The sequence below is a fragment of the Typopeltis vanoorti genome, chromosome 11, assembly GCF_054136105.1.
Source record: "Typopeltis vanoorti isolate ZY-2024b chromosome 11, IOZ_Tvanoo_1.0, whole genome shotgun sequence".
NCBI lineage: Eukaryota > Metazoa > Arthropoda > Arachnida > Uropygi > Thelyphonidae > Typopeltis > Typopeltis vanoorti.
The window spans coordinates 29,675,029-29,696,794 of NC_143559.1; the positions used below are offsets into that span (position 1 = coordinate 29,675,029).

At 37.1% G+C, this 21,766-nt stretch overlaps 1 protein-coding gene across 1 annotated transcript in view; it reads right to left on the reverse strand.

The window, feature by feature from the left end:
• Positions 1–21,766, reverse strand: part of LOC150101406 (1-phosphatidylinositol 4,5-bisphosphate phosphodiesterase-like) — a 675,244-nt gene that overhangs the window by 592,889 nt on the left and 60,589 nt on the right. The window contains exons 3-4 of the mRNA XM_090400793.1: positions 17,799–17,858; positions 9,509–9,646 (exon numbers count right to left, since the gene is read on the reverse strand). Coding sequence (XP_090256919.1) covers positions 9,509–9,646; positions 17,799–17,858 — 198 coding nt within the window. The remainder of the gene's footprint in view (positions 1–9,508; positions 9,647–17,798; positions 17,859–21,766) is intronic.

Genomic DNA, 21,766 nt, shown 5'->3' on the forward strand with positions numbered 1-21,766 from the left:
GGCATAGATGTTTGTGATTGTCTGTGAAAACACTAGTGGTGGTAGTCCGTGGTAGATGGCATTGGTGTTAGATGATAAAGGTTGGTGGAGTAGTGAGACGAAGAGTTGTAGATTTGATTCCCTCCCTCAGCGAGTCTTTGGACTCCCTGGAGGTGTGATATAATAATAATAATAATAATAATAATAATATATATATATACACACAGTAGCACCCAAAAGTTTAAACAAAGTAGTATTTGACCTCAAATCTTTCAGACTAGTTATGAACACTGAACTTGTCATTTATGTTCGTAGTGTGATTGGAAGTATACACAGTGTGAATAGTACCAAAACTTACTGTGCTTATATATTTTTGTTTTCTGAGTTTTCATTATTTTTTAAGTTCATAAATATTATTAATATATTTTATCTATGAAAATATTGTGTTCTGATACATATAATATTAATTACTATAAGTTTAAAAATATTAATTATTAATATGGCATGCCAAAGACCAAAAAATAGTCTGAAGACTTTAAAGAAGCTGGAAATCATGCTTTGCAAGAATGCACAAGTAAATGTACGTGATTTTGTCATATCATGATACCTTGTAAATATTTGGAATCAACTTGATAAGGATAAGGAGGAGCGAACAATAAAATTAGACAAAGGAGTCCAAGAAAAACATGACCAGAGAAGAAAAATTAATGGACTAAACATACACATTTTGATGATAATATGAAGTCTAAAACAGCAAGGTTTATTAGCTTGCCAGACAAGTAAGAAGCCATGTATTTCTGCAAAGAATAGCAAGGCCCTATTAAACTTTGCTAAGACACATAACTGGACAGCAACCAAATGGTTTATTATCTTATTTAGCGACTATCTTATTATCTGTTATCTGTCTAGCTTATTATCTGTCTAGCTCTTCTAGATATTACTTGTCTTACTGAAAAATGCAGTCTTTTGGCATATTTCTTTTTGAATAAGGTAGCATTATCTTATCTAAGATTTCATGATAAACAAAAACAGTCCATGGTGACTTCGATACAGTTTAATGGGCCTAGCCTTTTACAAGGAAAAGCATCCTCCATATCATTTCCCTCCTCATACTTTATATACCTCATACTTTACCTTAGATAACTGATATGTGGAATTTTTTTTTTTTTTTTTTTTTTTGATTTTGGGACATCTAACATACTTAATCCTGTTGGATGAAATCAAAAAAAAAAAAAATTCCTCATATCAGTTATCTAAGGTAAAGTATGAGGTATATAAAGTATGAGGAGGGAAATGATATGGAGGATGCTTTTCCTTGTAAAAGGCTAGGCCCATTAAACTGTATCGAGGTCACCATGGACTGTTTTTGTTTATCATGAAATCTTAGATAAGATAATGCTATCTTATTCAAAAAGAAATATGCCAAAAGACTGCATTTTTCAGTAAGATAAGTAATATCTAGAAGAGCTAGACAGATATGCAGGTCCATGGAAATTCTCAAATAAGGACCAATTCTTTGATACTTTGAGTGAAGAATGGAATAAAAAAATTATTTAGAATAAAAAAGAAATATTTATATATATATAAATATATATATGTTTATAATTATTAACTGACTTAAACACCAAGAAAAAATATAAGAGATTTAATAAGGTTTCACTACTAGTTTCATCGGAAATGTCGACTTTGTCAGGCGAAGACAGTACAATGGAGAAAACAACATCTTAAAAATATATTATACTTTAAACAAACACAGAGTTTAGAACAAGTAATAGTTGTGTTCGAAATTGAGTCCGAGTGTTAGTTCTGGCATGAAGCACCATGCGTGTGAATATCATGAGTATGCCAAAACTGGATTACAGAGCTATGTGAATAGGGTAGACTGTAACTGAGATTGCTGTTTAGATGGGTAGGGTCAAGAGCTATTTCTTTGGATTCCAAGATATGTCTTTCTAATTCATCGGAGCATTTACGGATGTTTGAAGTTAAGTTCCAGTCTATTTGATGTTGTTGTCCTTCAACATTGGTATTGGCCAAGAATAAAACGTGGCTGGATAAGGCACTAGCACGGACTCTGTTATAAGAAATGTGACGTTGGTGTTCTTCTAGGCGGAGAGAGAGAGAGATAGCCTTTTCTGCCTGCCCATAATATGGTTTGCCGCAACTGCAAATGATTTTGTATACTCCTGGGAACTGAAGAAGGTTGTGTTTTACTTTAGGTTGGCTGAGGCAAGATTGGAGTTTTGGAAAGATGGAGAAATATGTTTTAACATTAAATTTCTTCAGGATTTTTGCCAGTTTAGGAGAAAGAGAACTTATATACAGGAAGGAGATGTAGGCTGTTTGGTTTGAGTTATTCTTTATTATTATATTTATTATATTACACTAAGACGATTATAAATACTTTTAGGAGAGTAATCGTTATTTAAGAAAGTCCTTTGAGGTAACTAAGTTCTTGTTACTCTTCTTCTGACAACAGTCATCTCGGCCGATGACCTAGTGTGGAAATAATTCCTAATTTTTGAGGGAGTTGTGGTGAGATGAAATATGTAGATATCTATCAGTGTGTGTTGGCTTTCTAAAGATAGAAATCTTAAGACCATCTATTGTTCTAGTAAGTTTTATATCTAGAAAAGCTAAAACATCATTAACTTCTGGTTCAGACGTGAAGTTTATATTTTGATGAAAATTGTTTAAATAATCCAGAAAGATTTGTAAGTTTTCTGGGCTGTGCTCCCAAATTAGTAAAATGTCGTCCATGTAACGTAGCCAGATTTTGGGTTTCAGTGTCACTGAAGAAATGGCTTTTTCTTCAAAATCTTCCAGAAAAACATTGGCTAGAACTGGAGACAATGGACTACCCATTGCCAAACCGCTGTTCTGTTTGTCTCATCTTCAAATAAGAAGTAGCCTGAATCCACACAATGCACAAGTAAGGCAAAAATCTTTTTAGATATTTTTTAATAAAACTAAGGACTTCCTTCAAGAACTCGACTTATTTTGACTTGAAGATCAAGAACATCCAACTGAACGAAGCAGACAGAATGGTAAGCTTCGACATAGTCTCACTATTCACCAACATTCCAACCCAGGAAGTTGGAAGTTTTCTTTGAAGATCATGTGCCACAAGGGACTAGAAAATGTACTCAGTAAATGCACAGTGCTACTTGCAACTGCTATGCAAAAATGTAGTACCATGCTAGTGGGGAAAAAAATGTTCTTAATGTTCTTCACAGAGTTCTCCATATTCATGCAGAACGGGGCACCATCTCATACTGCATCTCCCATGAAGCAGTTTCTAATTAGCACATTTAGTCAAGAATGACTCCTTAACCATAATTGCAACTCTGCATGGCTCCCTCAGTTCCCAGACTTGCTCCAGTAGATTTTTGGTTATGGGGCTATATAAAGTTCCAAGTGTACCTGAGCATCCCATCTTCATTAGCGGATTTAAACATGGCATTCACCGTAAAGTTTGTTTGCATACATCCGTATATGCTCCATGCTTCTGTAAATGCCATTCTCACCTGCTTGCAGCATATAATTTCTTGTGCCAGTGGACACATTGAACAATTACTGCAGTGATATGTAACAGGTTTCCTGCATACGAAAAAATAAGTTTTCAATGCCATTCTGACTGGGGGGGGGTCATCCTCTATCAGTGAAATTTTGAAGTAAAATTTAGTTCAAAAGGGGTATACATACACAGGGTCTGTATACCCTTTTCAAAAGCAATATCAAAAGCAGATAAAAACACACAAATATTTCCAGGTTCATATATGCAAATAACAACATTTAGGAGTGGTAACAACAGCTCAAAAATTGACTACATTTTGACTAGAAGAAAACATCTTAAGGTTGGGACAAATTGTAAAGTAATTCCAACAGATCATGTAGCACAACAACACCGACTGCTGTGCACAGACTTTCAAATAAGATCAAAGATAAGAACGTCTGGATGCCGTGGAATGAAGACAATTAAGTGGTTTCGCTTAAAAGAGGAGAGTGTGAGGAATCGTTTTAGGGAGAGGGTGTTAGAGAGGATTTCGGATGGACTGCAAAGTGTACAGGATTGGTGGAAACATAATTCAAAAGTAATCCTGAGCTGTGCAATCGAGGTGCTTGGTGAGACATCTGGAAAGATTAGAGAGCAGAAGGAGGGTTGGTGGTGGAATAATGATGTACAAGTGGCAGTGACAGCTAAGATGAAGGCAAAGCAGAAGTGGGATGAGTCAAGAGTGGAAGAGGACAGAGAGGTGTACAAAGAGAGAAAGCAAGAAGCCAAGAGATTTGTGGCACAGGCGAAGGCCATGGCATATCAAGATCTGTATGATCAATTAGAAACAAAGGAAGGACAGAGAAAAATTTACCAACTAGCGAAGACATAAAGCAGCAAAGGACATCTTACATGTGAGGCAGATCAAAGATGCTGAGAGGAAGAATATTATGGAAGGATGTGGACATAAGAAACAGATGGAAAATATACTTTCAGCGTTCTGAATGAGGAAAATGCAAGGACTCTCAGAGGAGATGGGCAGCCTTCTGAGGGGATGGTGCAGAACATCAGTAGAGCGGAAGTGACGGAGACCATGAAGAGGATGAAGAATGGAAAATCGGTGGGCCCCGACAGAATTCCAGTGGAGGCATGGAAGGCACTGGGGGAAGTTGGAATTGACCTGCTGTGGGACCTGTTCATGAAAGTTTGCCAACAGGAAAATATACCTGAGGAATGGAGGGAGAGTACTCTTGTCCCCATCTACAAGGGTAAAGGGGATGCACAAGACTGTAAAAATTACAGAGGAATAAAGTTGATGTCCCACACAATGAAGATCCTAGAAAGAGTTCTTGATGGTAGATTGAGGAAGGAGGTGGAGATTGCAAAGGAACAATTTGGTTTCATGCCTGGTAGATGAACAACAGATGCTATCTTTGTGTTATGGCAGATGATGGAAAAATATCGAGAGAAATAAAGGGAGCTACATCTGGTATTTATTGATCTGGAGAGAGCATACAATAGAGTGCCAAGGCAAGAAGTCTAGAGGTGTCTGAGGGAGAAGAAGGTGCCGGAGAAATATGTCAGGTTGGTGTGGGAAATGTACAGAAATGTGAAGACAAGTGTTCAGACCTGTTTGGGACAGACAGAAAGTTTTCAAGTAACAGTTGGCTTGCATCAAGGGTCAGCATTAAGTCCGTTTCTGTTTAATATTGTGATGGAGGTGGTAACAGAGGAGGTGAGAGAAGATGCGCCTTGGACAATGTTGTATGCAGATGAGATATTGTTGTTGTGTGTAGATTCAAGAGAAGAAGCAGGAACTAAACTGGAAAGATGGAGAAAAGTACTGGAAGAGAGGTAAGAGACTGAGCAGAAGTAAGACAGAGTATATGTGTTGCGCAGTGGGCAGCGGCCAGGAGACAGATCTTGAGCTGGAAGGAAATGTCATCAGGAAGGTGAGAGACTTTAGATACTTAGGTTCAACAGTGGAAGAAGTTGGAGGAGCTGAGAAGGAAGTGGGATGCAGGATACAAGCGGGTTGGGGGACCTGGAGGGAGATGGCTGGAGTGTTATGCGATAAGAAGGTGCCGATCAATCTGAAAGGCAAAATTTATAGGACATTAGTGAGGCCAGCTATGACATATGCTATAGAAACTGTGGCCCTGAGGAAAAATAATATCAGCAGGATCGAAGTGGCAGAGATGAGAATGATTAGGTGGATGTGCGGTGTGACCAGAAAGGATCGTCTAAGAAATGACTATGTCAGAGGAACAGTGAAAGTTACGAACTTAGGAGCGAAAATACAGGAGGCAAGGTTGAGATGGTCTGGTCATGTGATGAGGAGGGAGGACGAATATGTGGGAAGAAGGGTCATGCAGATGGATGTGCAAGGAAGGCGGAAGCGTTGGCGGCCAAAGAAGAGATGGAGGGAGCTGGTAGAAGAGGACTTGAAGATGAAGAATTTGGATGTGGTGACAACCCAAGACAGGAAGGTGTGGAAGAGACTCATTACAAACAGTGACCCAATTAAGTGGGAGAAGATGCAGAAGAAGAAGAAGATATATGCAAATAATCATTTATCTTCTAATTACACTTTATGAAATTTCTAATTTTTTTGTTGAATTGTTCTATACCATATGTCCTGTAAGTAGTTTTGCTCTCCTTTGTCTTTTGGTTATGTCTACTTACAATTGTTAATGACTAAGCTCTCTGTTCCCATGGTCCTAATAATACACTTGACTGGCCAGCCAGAGAGTATCATCAGAACAGAAGAACTCTATAACCTTTCTTTAGTTATTTCTTTCTTCTTGCTTCATGCAGCTTCAGAAACTCATTGTATGTTTCATTATGATGATGTGATGTGATGTGATGAGATACTCTTCATGAAATATTAGTGATGTTGTTATAGACCTGGTAATGTGGTTGGTGGTGATAGTGAAATGTATAGTCGAATAAGCCAAGCAAATAAGAAAAGGGTGATTTTAATTATGGCAATATAGACTGGAATGAAGAGATAGCAACTGGAAGTAAAGAAAATGAGTTTCTTGAGTTTTTGAGGGATAACTACCTCAGACAGTATGTAACAGAGGGCACACGAGGATTAAGGTTCTTGGATTTGGTCATCTCATCGGAGGATGTAATTATCAATGAGGTGTCAAATCATCCACCAATTGGTGAAAGTGACCATGAGGTGATTACCTGGGTGGTTGCCAGCAGTGCAAGGACCCCTGTGAAAAAAGGGTATATGTGGAACTACAAGGGGGGGGGGGTGATTATGAAGAGCTCAGGACACTGCTTGCAGGTGTAGCATGGAATGAGGAGTTGGCTGGAAAAGAGATCAATGCAGCTTGGGGGATTTTCAAAAACTATTTAGTAGATGCAATGTCTAAATGTATACCATGGGTGAGAAGGTTAAATAAGGTAGATGTGAAATGGATGAATAAAGAGATTAAGCATGCAATACAGAGAAAAAGGGCATTGTAGAAGCAGCATAAGAGAAGTGGAAGTAACCAATTTCATGAGGTCTACAAAGACCAGGCAAGGAGGGTGACTTGGTTGGTGAGAGTAGCTAAAGAGAGGTATGAACAGCAGTTAGCTAATGAAGCCAAAAAGAATCCTAGGGAGTTCTTTCAATATGTAGCCAGCAAAAGAAAGAATGATTATGGAAGGATGACATTGATTGGAGGAAATGGTATAAAGACAGCTGTTGCAGAATGTGTGATGGAGATACTTAATGAGCAGTTCATAAAGATCTTTCAATCTTGTGAATGTGACTTCATGGAGAGATTAAGAGCAGTTGATGATGGGGAGGAGAGACTGACTGTAAGTGAGCAAGAGGTGTTTGGGGAGTTGAGTAAACTAGATGTAAATAAGGCTGTGGGACTTGATAATATATCACCATGTATTCTGAAGGAATGTGCCAAAGAGTTGACACCTGCCTTGACATATTTTTTTAATACGAGTCTTGCACTTAGTCAAGTTCCTAAAGAGTGGAAGGAGGGCAAGATTGTGCCACTTCATAAAGGAGGTGATCGAACTCAAGCATCAAACTATATGCCTATCTGTGTGTCAGGTGTTGTGTTTAAGTTGTTGGAGAAGCTTGTGAGAACTATGATCCAGAATTGGGTTGACAACAATGGTATAATCTTTGATGGACAGCATGGAATTGCTAAAGGGAGGTCATGTTTTAGTAATCTACTTACTTATTACAATAAAGTGACTGCTTCCTTGGACAGAGGAGAAGGATACACAGTAATATACTTGGATTTCGCAAAAGCTTTTGATAGAGTACCTCATGATAAGCTGACAGTCAAACTAGAGCAGATGGGGTTGGATATTAGATTAGTGCATTGGATTGGAGACTGGCTATCTGATAGGTATCAACAAGTTGCGTATGTTGGTGCAATATCCAGTTAAAGGAAAGTCACTAGTGGAGTGCCTCAGGGGTCTGTTTTAGGGCCATTACTATTTAACTTGTATATTAATGATATTGGCAAAGATTAGGATGGAGATATTCAGTTGTTTGCAGATGATGCAAAGTTGGGACGAACCATAAAGAGTAGTGAAGATGTTGTGGCCTTGCAAGAAGACTTTAATAAATCGAGTGATTGGGCAAGCAAATGGGGATGTGAGTTCAACATTGCAAAATGTAAGGTTTTAAAATTTGGAAAACAAAGATGGGATGCAGAATTTATGCTTGGTGAGAATATATTGTTGGAAGTAGAGGAAATAAGAGATCTGGGGATGATAGTGGATAAGGATCTAAAATTTAGGGGACACATCGCCAAAATTGTGAAGACAACACAAAGACTTCTGGGAATGATGCGGAGGACACTCATGTGTAGAAGTAGGGAGATTCTTGTTCCATTGTATAAGGCTTTGTTTAGGCCACACATGGACTATTGTGCCCAGATTTGGTCACCTGGTTTTCAGAAGGATGAGGAGATGTTGGAAAGGATCCAAAGGCGACTGACTAAGGTAGTTTCTGACCTCTGGAATGTCGAGTATGAGGAAAGATTGAAAAGATGTAATTTGCAGAGTCTAGTGGAGAGAAGGAAGAGGGGAGATATGATAGAGAACTACAAGTTGGTAAGGGGTTGTTATAGGATCAATGGTGGAGAAGTTCTACAGAGAATAGTGGGAGATCAGGGGAGAACCAGAGGTCATCCCTGGAAACTGTATAAAGAGTGTGTGAGTATGGGAGTGAGAGGCAGGTTTTTTTCGTGCAGAGTTGTGAATGATTGGAATGCCTTGCCTGAGAGTGTGGTGTCTGCAAGGAGTTTGAATGTGTTTAAGACACGGTATGATGAGATGTGTGTGAGATAAAAGGACCTCCTAGTTGAGTCTTTGACTCCATGAGGTCTTGTTTAATAATAATAATAATAATAATATTAAACTCTTTATTTCATTATGTAATTTAACATGTATGGTCAGATTACTGTCCACAGATCTATTTGCCTGCTGTTTTGTTCAGGGAAGGATATCTTAGAAAGGATCCAGAGAAAATTGACTAATGAGATGTTGGATCTCTCTGGAAGGTCGGATATGAAGACAGTGGGAGAATGTCATTTACCAAGCTTTGTGAAGAAGAGGAGGGGTGGGGGTATGATTCAGACATGTAAGTTGGTAAGGAGTTATTACCAGATTAAGAGGAAAGGAGATTTTTCACAGAATGGAGTAAAACAAGGATAGAACATGAGATCATCCCTGAAGCAAGGGAGTGAGAGCAGATTCATTGCATAGTGAGTGGCTGGTAGAAGGGTGGAATGCACTGAGTGTTGTGATTGCAAAATAAAATAAAAAAAAGTAAATAAGTTGAATGTAGGGTCAACAATCTTGTGTGTAACAGAGGGATCTTAATAAGAGGGATCTAATGTTAATAATAATTATTATTATTATTCTAGCATTTGGTGAATAATGGTTATTGTGTGTCTACTGCAATGAGCTGCTAGGATAATAATATTATTCTACTGAACCCTTCCATTATGGCAGATACCAAAGAAACTAATATAACAAATATTCACAAATTTGAAACACCTTGGCTATACTTGGTTCTTGAAACACAATATGAGTATAGTTAATGTTAACCATATCTGTTCCAGTACATATAGTTAATGATACTTCCTCTAACATCCCTTTAGTTTTAGCCTGGAGTTCCAAAAGTAACCGAGGATCCTGCAAAAGAGAAGAAAAACACTAGTTTTCAAATATCAAAAGCAGATAAATATAGTGTAAGTAGTATTAAAATTCTAACTACAGCAAATTATCTGCATACTTAAATTCTAGAATATGCTGTTTTGTTACATATGAGTAATTAAAATATGCAAGTGACCAAAATGATTGGCCCGAGTCTTGAAGAACTGTGACTGATTTGAAGATAAGACAAAAAAGAATTCTTCTGTGATGAAGGTTTTTTAGAAACGTCATATGATGCCAGAATGGATGTGATGGTTATGTATGTTCTTTCTTAATATTTGCTCCCTCTAAAAAAAACTGGATACCTTACCACATTCACATTGCAAAATAATTATAATCTAACAGCACTTATCCAGATCAAGAAATATCCAAAGAACTTTTTAAGTATGTTGCTTGTATATTGGGGGGGGAGGAGAGATAAATATGATATAAATAATTTTATATCATATCATATGATAATGTCATATCATAAACATATATAATAATTTTATATCATAACTTATCCAGATCAAGAAATATTCAATTCCTTGGGTATTTCTTGATCTGGATAAGTGCTCTGAATATTTGGATATCTGGATATTCCACCCCCCCCCCTCAATGTTGCTTATATAATATGTGCGTGTGTGTGGGGGGGGAGATAATGATTATATGAGGATGATAGTGATTGATGGAAATGATAATCAGATAATATCATATAGCTTTGAGTAAGGATGGAATGGTAGAGATGTAGATGTAAGTAACAGGTATATGAGATAATAAGTAAACTCCATATTAACAAAGCAGTGGGGTGGGGGAAACAGTGATATATCACCATATGTTTTATGGGACTGTTGTAGAGAGTAAGCAGTACTTCTGCCTTGCCAGTTTAATGAAAGAACTTAGCAACATGGAGGATCCCAAAAGAATGGAAGGAAGATAAAATAGTACCAATTCATTAAGGGTGTACTAAAAGAGCATTCATAGACAGATCTGGCATCTGGACAAAGGTAATTAATATTGGAGAAAGCTGCAATCCCAATTTGGATTGAAAGCATGATTCTCTGCAAGTTTGAGGTATCTGTGGTTCTCAAAATATTTGTCATAGTTCTGGTATAATGACAACAAAGCATAAAGTTATAAAGTTTATTTATCTAGAAACTCTACTAGTTTTGAGAACCAACAGGCCTACTTTGTCAAGAGCTTACTGATGTTACAAAAAAAAGGTTAAAAAACACTAGAGAGGTTAACATAACTTCAGGCAAGGAAAGAATACAACAGATTAAAAGTTAAAAGTAAACAATGAAATGCATAAAAAACTAGTTGATAACTAGTTCTTCTACCTTCTGTGATGTAACGTCTATGGATGTCCAATTCTCTTGATAAATGAAGACCAAACATAGTGCAATATGATTTTTAGTGTGTGGGGTAGGGATGTATATCATTTCTGACTCATAAAAACAGTTATGCTCAATGTAAGGCATTTCGTGCCACAATAATGGATAATTAACATTTGTTGTGTAAAAGGCTAACCTGAACTTTGTTTGAATTTTTCTTTTCAGCATCTTTGAAATGCTCTGACATGCAGATCTCTCGAGAATGTTCTGTTTAATCAACATAGCAAATACCACAACAGCAGTGAATCTTGTAGACTCCTGGTTTCTTTAGGGGGATGAAAGGTGTCAGAGGCAGTAAGAACCTAGATATCTTTTAAGTGAAGTGAAAGCATGAAAGCCACTTTTAAGTCATGGCTCCACAGTAAATAAGAGATTTTGTCAGGGATACTGCAGATGTAAAAAAGGATCTGGCACCTTTGAATTCTTGCTTTTGTTAGCTGATATCTTGAGTGAAGTTTTTTGAAATCATATTAACTGACTTGAAAGCATGCCCTGTCTCTCATAACGAGTATGCTATGGAGATGTTATAGGCTCTGTTCCTCAGCATTACGATCATACCTATCTTCTGTAAAGACTGGTGGTGAGAAACAGCATGTAGAAATCTACCAGTTCTGGTGGACATCCTGTACATTGAGAAATTGTCTTTTATCCTCAGAGATGACTAGGAGAATGTCAAGAAAATGTCACTTCTTGAAGTTTTCAAACTCACAAAGAAACTTTTTTTTATTGGGATGTAGGCCATTAAGACAGTTTTTAAAATGTTCAGATTCCTCCTTTGAACCTGCCCATGAAAATATCATCAATATAATGAAGCAAAATTTTTGGCTTTTTATGTTACCCTTCTACAGCTTTCTTTTCAAATCAATCCATAAATAAATTAGCCAGCACTGGAGAAAAGCCCATTGTAAAACCTTTTTTTCCTAGTATGAATCCTGAAAAAAAGAAAGGAAAAAAAAAGTGTTTTGAAGCAATGTCTGAACAGAACAACAATATCTAGTGGGAAAAAGTTATCGAAAAAAAAGATCCAAAGTGTCTTCTCTAGAACATCTGTGAACTGCCTGGTAACATCTAAGCTTGCTAGAATGTCTGATGGTCCTATTATCATATCTCTAATTCTTTCAATGAAGTATTTTTACCAAATTACTTTATTTTACCTTCATGTGGTGCCCCCAGTTAGATGGGTGAATCTCTAGCAGTTACTATGGTCTCAAAGGTGCATCTGGTTTATGAATCTTAGAAGCTATTTTAAATTCTTGTAACCAAATGGTGTTTTGAAGTAACACATTTCCTTATTTCTTCTAGCCACTTCACAAACTACTTTTTCTAGTCATTAGTATTATTATATGTGCACCAAATGGGATCTGAATCTAATGTAGTGTGTAGGTGTTATCACTTAGAAGATTATTCTGTGTGTTCTTCTACTGAGTCCATGATGATTGTCATTTCCTCTATTTCCTTTAACAGCCATGTTGTTCTTGTATTATAATTTTTTAAGAGCAGTCAGTTCCATTTTTGGGCTGTTCAACAAATTTATGCTTAGATGCAAGTTCAGTTCTGCAAGGCACAAAAAATCTGCCAAAGTACAGAAATGAACCTTCTTAAAACTGCACTGCAGCAATCAAATCAGAACTACTGAGAATTGATCACTGCACATTCTGAAATGACATAACTTCCTGCAAATTTCTGCTAACAAAGCTCTCTTAATTTTACTGTAGAATAAAACTAACTTATAGAAAAACTTCAGCTGGTGTCTTAAGTCCAATGACATATGCTTCAAGGTACTTAAAAAAATTTCTGACAGCCTCACAGAATTAAATCTATGGAATGACTGGTAATATGCCTTTACTTAAATCACCACACTTTACTTAAATCACAACTACTTCAGACACTATGTAACAGGGGGCAAATTAGGACTGAGGGTCTTGCATATGATCATCTCATCAGAGGATGTAATTATAAATGAGGAGTCCAATCACCCACCAATTGGTGAGAGTGACCATGAAGTGATTACCCGGGTGGTTGCCAGCAGTGTGAAGACCTCTGTGAAAAAGGGTATATGTGGAACTACGGGGGGGGGGGGTTGATTATGAAGAGCTCAGGAAAGAGAGAGCTTGCAAATGTAGCATGGAATGAGGAGTTATCTGGAAAGAGATCAATGCAGCTTGGGGGATTTTCAAGAACTAACTAGTAGAAGCAATGTCTAAATGTATTCCAAGGGTTAAAAAGTTAAATAAAGTAGATGTGAAATGCACGAATAAAGAGATTAAACATGTGATACAGAAAAAGGGCATTATGGAGCCAGCATAAGAGAAGTGGTAATAACCAATTCCATGAGGATTATAAAGACCAGGCAAGGTGGGTGACTTGGTTGGTAAGGGTAGAAAAGTGAGATATGAGCAGCAGTTAGCTAATGAAGCCAAAATGGATCCTAGGGAGTTCTTTCGATATGTAGCCAGCAAAAAAAAAGAATGATTACAGAAGGATGACATTGACTGGAGAAAATGGTATAAAGACAGCTGTTGCAGAAGATGATCTTGTGAATCTGACTTCATGGAGAGATTGACAGCAATTGATGATGGGGAGGAGAGACTGACTGTAAGTGTGAAAGGGGTTTATGGGGAGTTGAACAAACTAGATGTTAATAAGCCTGTGGGACTTCGTAATATATCACCACATATTCTGAAGGAATGTGCCATCAGTTGGCATCTGCCGTGACATATTTTTTTTTTAATATGAGTCTTGCACTGGGTCAAGTTCCTAAGGAGTGGAAGGATAGCAAGTTTGTGGCACTTCATAATGGAGCTGATAGAACTCAAGGATCAAATTATAGGCCTATCTTTGTGTCAGGTGTTGTGTTTAAGTTGTTGGAGAAGTTTGTGAGAACTAGGATCAAGAATTGGGTTGACAACAATTATATTATCTTTGATGGACAGCATGGATTTGCTAAAGGGAGGTCATGTTTTAGTAATCTACTTACTTATTACAATAAGGTGACTGCTTCTTTGAATACTTAGATTTCGCAAAGGCTTTTGATAGATTACCGCATGATAAGTTAATAGTCAGACTAGAGCGGATGGGGTTGGATATTAGATTAGTGCATTGGATCGGTAGAACAATACCAGACTAGTATTGGCAGGAAAAGGTGCACAACAGCAAGTGATGATAGAAGAATTGAGAGACTGTGCCTACCTACATGACACAAGAAAATCATCTGGGTGTATACAAGATGGAATGGCACAATACAATGTAAAGTTTAGTGCAAGGACTGCTCGGTGCAGACCGCAGGAATTTGGTCTAAATGCTAGAATTCCATGAAAAAGCCATTTTTATCTCTCAAACAAAAGTTGAAAAGATTACACTGGGCTAAAACCCATGTTAACTGGACAGCGAAACAATGGGACAGTGTTATTTGGAGTGATGAGACCAAAATCTCCCTGTTTGGTAGTGATGAAATAAAATACGTAAGGAGAAGAATCACAGAAGATTTGCATCCTGATTGCATTACACCTACTGTGAGACAACCGCTTAGTGTTATGATCTGGGGTTGTATGACATCAAAAAGTGTGGGCAGAATTTGTGTGATTAATGGGAATATAAATGCCCCAAAATACATAAATGAAATACTTGAGCCCTTGATCTTTTCCAAGATAATGAAGCATTTATATTTCAACAGGATTCAGCTCCATGTCATGTTGCTGCTGTGCGCAAAAAGTGGTTTCATGATAATCATATTCCACTGCTGGAATGGCCTTGGAATAGCCCAGACCTTAACCCAATCGAAAATCTATGGAGCAGACTAAAGAAACTTGTTAGTCAGAAACAACCCACCAATAAAACCCAATTAATAGAAGCAATAATTCAATCTTGGTTTCACATTATAACAGCTGCAGAACTAAAAAACTTGGTTCATTCCATGGGAAGGCGTTGTAAGGCCGTAATTAACGTTAAAGGTTACCCAACTAAGTATTAACTCGCATGGTGAGGATTTTTGTATATTATATCTAATTTTTTCTATGTGTTTCACTTTTCTTCTTTATAACTGCTGTTCTAATAAAAAAATCCTTCATAAAAGTTATTGCATTACATTCTTGATTAAATTATCTTTTCATCGATATATAATTTTATGGTATTACACAAAAAAAAAAGTGGTGTTATGAGCCATCAAACCTCAAAAATACACTTTTTCCAAAATGTTTCAACAATTTTGGCCACCAGTGTATAGAGGAAACAGGACACACAATTCCTATCAGACAAAAGGAACATAAACAACACATTAAATATAATAACCATGGTGAAGCTGGACTTTTGGATCATGCCCTGAACACTTTACAAAGAACTGACTGGAAAAGCACCAGTTGTTTACATCACAACAAAATATGGTATGAACACAAATTTAAGGAAGCCTATGAGATTCTTATCAACCACCCCAATCTAAACAATAATTATGGTCTAAAAATCCCAAGCATATGGAAGCACATATTCAATCTTTCTCTCTAAGAGTTAACAATAAACAGGACTGTAATCCAGAATCCTAAATCTAAAATAACAATTGTAATGCTAAAAATAGGACATCAGTGTTACTGAAAGAAGACAATCTATAAGAAAGAGCGTTTTTCTTATGTTACGTTAAATAGAATTTAGCTTTGACGTAGTTTCTAAATAATTAATTAATTTGTATTTTTTTTTTCACTAGAGGTCATGCTAGTAGAATAACCGGTGATCAAATCATCGTTTCTCTAGCTTACTGTGTGTAATGTAACTCAGCTTGCCCTTGTATATTTGTATATACTCCAGATGATGATCTTAATATGAAGATCGAAAAGTCAGGAAATTAAGAGTTATTTATAACACGGTTGTAAAGTCCATAATTTCTAAAATGAATGCTGATCACCATGCAACACTAAAAGAAAGGACCTCATATTTCTTTATTTTTGATTTTATCTCTGAGTTTAGCAGACATTTTCTCATACTTCTTTCTTTTTTTTTTGCATTTTATCTATTATTTCCTTTTTGATTGGCCAGGTTTCTGCTCCATATGTCATAACAGGCAATACACATTGGTTGAACAGTCTTGCTGTATTCTCATGTTTTATTTTGCTGTTTAAAAATCTCTTCAATTTTCCAAAAGCTGACATCCCATTCCTATTCTTCTTTTCACTTCTTCCATGACTCCTTGTTTTTTCATTGTTAACAATTTTCCTGAATATACATACTCATCTACTATTTCAATTTCTTTATTGTTTTAGCAATATGCTAGCCTTTTATGATAAAGTTACAAGAGCATTTGATGAGGGAAAGGCATATACTGCAATTTTCTTAGACTTAGCAAAAGGCATTTGACAGGGTGCCACATGATAAGCTGATATTTAAGTTGTAGCACATGGGTCTGGATGTCAGATTGGTCAACTGGATTCAGGATTGGCTGTCCGATAGGTAGCAGATAGTTGTGTATGGTGGGGCAGTTTCAAGGAAGCAGAGGATTATAAGTGGGGTCCCAAAGGGACCAGTACTGGGACCTATATTGTTTAACCTTTATATCAAAGGCATTGTCAGTGTATTGCAAGGGAATATTCAGTTGTTTGCAGATGATGCAAAGCTGGGAAGGATTATTAGTAACAGTGCAGATGCAGCAGCCCTGCAAGAAGATTTGAATAAGCTAGATAGATGGGCAAATGAATGGGGGCTGTCAGTTTAATGCAGCAAAATGTAAGGTCTTGAGGTTTGGCATACATCGATGGGACACTGCATACTTTATCAGAGGAGTTATACTGAAGGAAGTAGGGGAGAGAAGAGATCTGCGGTTGATGATTGATAGAAACCTGAAATTTAGGGGACATATTGCTAAGGTGGTGAAGGTAACACAGAGGATTGCTGCAATAATGAGAAGGACACTGACCTGCAGAGATAAAACAATTATCATTCCATTGTATAAGACCCTGATCAGACCACACTTGGACTATTGTTCTCAGATTTGGTCCCCAGGATTTGAAGGGGATAAATTAACTGTGGAAAGGGTACAAAGGCAGATAACAAAGATGGTTTCAGGACTGTACAATGATAGTTATGAGGATCGGCTGAGGGAATGTGGACTGCAGAGTTTGGTGGATAGAAGAAGGAGAGGTGATATGATTGAGACTTTTAAACTGTTGAGAAGTGGTTATAGGGTTGACACTGGGGAGTTCTTTCGCTTGATTGAACAGTGGGAAGGAGCGATGACAAGAGGCCATCCCTGGAAGTTATGAAAGGAAACTGTGAGCAAGAGGGTGAGGAGTGGTTTCTTTGCATGGAGGGTGGTTGAACCATGGAATAGATTGTTTACCTTAATAAAGTTGTGTCTTTCATCATATCCTTTTCGGTTTGTCATTATTGTGGTTTTCTCAGAATTAATATCTAATCCAATTTCTACTAATTTAGTTGTTAGATCTCATATTATTTCTTTTAAAACCTTTCATATTGTTTGCAATAATAAGAATATCATCAGCAAATCTTAGGTTATTTAATTTAATTTCATTAACATTGACTCCTTTATTTGACCATTCTATTCTATGTGTTATTACAGTCAAGTCCTAAGATGCCAGCTGTATTGCTAATATGATACTGAAAATAAAAGCATTTCATTATTCTAATATATATATATATATATATATATATATATATATATATATATATATACACTTAGTATTCAAATATCTTAGTCATCCTGATGTCCAATGTACTGTTCTTTAGTATTCAGAGAATTCATAAAAATTTTCAGTTACCTTAGGTAAGCCTCCTGCTCTTATATCATTTATCTGAGATAATTCCAGTACTAGTCCATCCTACAATACCAACAGAAGTAGTTTCACCAAAAATATAAAATAAAATAAAAAGAAACATGATTTTCAAAATATGAACATAATATAATTTACTAAATCATATACAAAACTTCTGATGCAAATCTTTCAAATAAATATCAGAAGAGAAAGAATATTATTTAATTGGTAGTTTATTTTACACTTGGTTAGACTATAATAAATTTAGTTTAATCCTTTATCCAAGTGTAAGCAAACAAAGTTTGTACCTGAAAATATCTTCAGGACTGAGGTAAGGTAGTACAACACTGGGAAACTCGCAGCAAAGGTGGATCAAGCTCTCAACTCCTTGTCTCAGTATCTCCCATAATGCACAGCACATCTCCTTGCAGACATGTATACTGCTATGCATTAAGGGAAGGGCCGCTACCCATACCGGTTTCGACTTTTATTGAGATCTCGTCTTTATTGAGGCCTGGCTCCCACTGACGAGACCTCAATAAAGGTTGAAATCATATGTCCACAAGGAGATGTGCTTTGCATTATGGAAGATACTGAGAAAAGGAGCGGCAAGAGCTTAGTCCACCTTTGCTACGAGTTGCCAAAGGATGTACCACCTTACCCCAGTCCTAAAGATATTTTCAGGTGCAAACTTTGCTTGCTTTTGATCTTTATTTGCTGATGATCAGAACTAAATAAATTCAAATAGCTACACAGGCAACACGAATCCATATGAATTTCAAAGGTGTCCTGTAGTGCAAGTGTTGGTTTAAAAACAAATGCAACGTATATGAAAAAAAAATGTTTAATGACCATTATAGAAAGGTTTACAAATATGTCCCATGTATTATCACTAGTGTAAATGATAACATATATAATAACTGCTAGAAATCTGTTGGATCTTCAATTCATGAACTTTTTCTTGCTCAAGTTGATGATCAAATACAAGATGTATCAACTATTTGTATTTCTATCATAGTCTCTAATCAGTAGGGTGTATGCATTATTAGTTCAATATTCATTAAACTTGGCTAAAAGATATAGGCATTAGTGAGACTTGGTTAATGGAAAATGATATAAGGATATAATTAAATCGGTATAGTAATTTCAGAAATAAGAGAAAGAACAGGATGGGGAGGGGGGAGGATGTTTTTCTAATGACAGCGGTAAAATTTAAGAATAGTAGAAGTTCAGCAGGAAGGTGGAAATGTAGAAGGCAGTGCATTTCAGGGCATCTTGAGAGAGACAGAGCCTTACAGGATGAAATATACAGTATTGCTAACAGGAGATACAAGGGAAAATACATATAGCATGCATCAGCTAATCAGAATGATGACCACAAGATGAATAGTTATTATGGGAGATTTCAAATATGGGGAGATACAGTGGAATGCAGAACAGTCACAGGGAAAGAAGGAAATGGAATATATACAGCTGCTAAGAGATGACTACATCAGAAAGCATGTTATTATTATTATTTTCAGAACTTCCATGGAGTCATAAAGACTCGCTGTGTCTTTATGACTATATAATAATAAAGACACAGACACACACACGCACAGCTTATCATATCATGCCTTAAAATATATTCACATTTTCTGCAGTCACCACACTCTCAGACACACTCATACATCTCCAATTATTCATCACTCTCCATGACTTATACAATATAACCATAATCTCCTTACTTCTATAAGTCAGTGTCCTATGCATCATTGCCAGAATTCATCATGCTGTCTTCACAATTTTAGTAACGTGTGCTCTAAATTTCAGGTTCTTATCCATCATCACCACTAGATGTATTATTTCCTCCATCTTTTCCAATATATCCACACCAATAATACTCTCTGTATCCCATTTTCATTTTTCAAAATTTTAAAAACTTACGTTTAGAAGCAGGGAACTAGCAACCCCCATTCACTCAGTCAATTCAAGTCCACTGCTAATATCTGCTCTACTTCTCATAGTTCCAAACTTTACATCATCTGCAAACAACTGAATATCACCATATGGCTCTAAACTAAACCTTAGAGGCACATCATTACTGATTTTTTAAAATACTTATAATACCAAAGGAAAATGAGAGAGATTGTATACCAGATTAGGTCTTATGTGAAGCGGCAAAGGAATTGTCAGTACCCTTGACCATATTGTTTAATTTAAGTGTCAGCTTTGGGTTAGTCCCAAAGGGGGTGGAAAGAGGGTCAAATAGTTCCATTGCATAAAGGAGACTCCGATCAGCATATCAGGAGTCGTTGTCAAGGTTTTAGAGAAATTAGTCAAGAGCAAAATACAGAAATGGATAGATCTCTTGCTTTCAGGGTAGCATGGTTTTGTAAAGGGTAGATCATGCCTCAGTAACTTGCTCATGTTTTATAATACAGTGACGGCTGAACTGGATAAGGGTAATGGGTTTACAGTGATACTGATGGACTTTGCTAAAGCCTTTGACGGGATACCACATGGAATTCTAATCAGTAAACTGCAGCTCTTGCAAATTACTGACCAATCAGCATATTAGAAGTCATTGTCAAGGTTTTGGAGAAATCAGTCAAGAGCAAAATACAGGAATGGATGTCAGTGCAGTTAGCTTAGTGGCTATGCGCTTCACAACCATATGCCTGGGGAAGGAGTGTCCTAGGTTTGATTCCTGTCAACGATGTGAGGAGCTTAAGGATCTTCCTCAGCCATAGCCAAGTTAGCCGGTCTTGGGCATAGACAGCAGGGTTTTTCCACAGTTTATCTGGGGGTTTTCATCCTGCAAGCAGGCAAACTGGCCCTGTGAACACACATGGATACAGTCAGGAATACTTAAGACAATCCATCCAGTCATAGGTCTGAATTGTCAGCTATGACAGTCCCAAGCCGAGATAAAAATAGGGGGGATTGAGGTGGTGCCGTACCTCCCTGTAAAAGGGACTCATGGCCATTGAATCACCATACGAAATGAATGAATGAACAGGAATGAATAGATGGGATACTGTATGGGGGGGTAGCATGGTTTTGTGAAGGGTAGATCATTCCTCAGTAATTTGGTCACGTTTTATAATACAGTGATGGCTGAACTGAATAAGGGTAATGAATTTACAGTGATACTGATGGACTTTGCTAAGGCCGTTGACAGGATACCACATGGAATTCTAATCAGTAAACTGCAGCACATGGGGGATGGATACAGAGTTGGTGAGATGGATAGGAGGGTGGTTGATGGAGAGATATCAGAGAGTAGTTTATTCAAGAATAGAGTCCAAAAGTGTGCTGCAGGGTTTTGTACTTGGACCACTGCTATTTAATTTGTTCATGAATGATATAGGAAAGGATCTGAGAGGAACTTTATTTATTTGCCAATTGAATGATGCAAAGTTGGGTAGAGCTATAGTGAATACACATGATGTCAAAATTTTGCAGAATGATTTGGATAGATTGGCAGACTGGGCTAAGGAGAATGGATGTCAGCTTAATGTAACAAAGTGTAAGGTTATGCATTTTGGTGTGAAAAGATTAGCAGCAGTATACCAGATTGGTGGAATTGTACTCCAGGAAACTGACGAAGCCAGAGATTTGGGAGTGTGGGTGGATAGGGAGTTGAAGTTTAGGAGCAAATAACAAAAGTGGCTAAAGCAGCTCATCAGATCATTTGATTACTGAAGAATACTTTGATGACAGAGACAAGCAGGTTATTCTTCCTCTTTATTGAGCCTTGATAAAACTCCATCTTGACTACTGTGCCCAGATTTGGGCCCCTGGGTTTCTTCTTGATGGGGAAGGAGGTAGAGAGGATCCAGAGGCAAGTGACCAAGATGATAACTGGTCTATGGAATGAACCTTACAAGAATAGGTTGAAGATCTGTGGGTTACAGAAATTGGTTGATAAGCAGAAAATGGGTGATATAACTGAGACATTCAAATTACAGAGGGGGTTTTACAAGATTAAT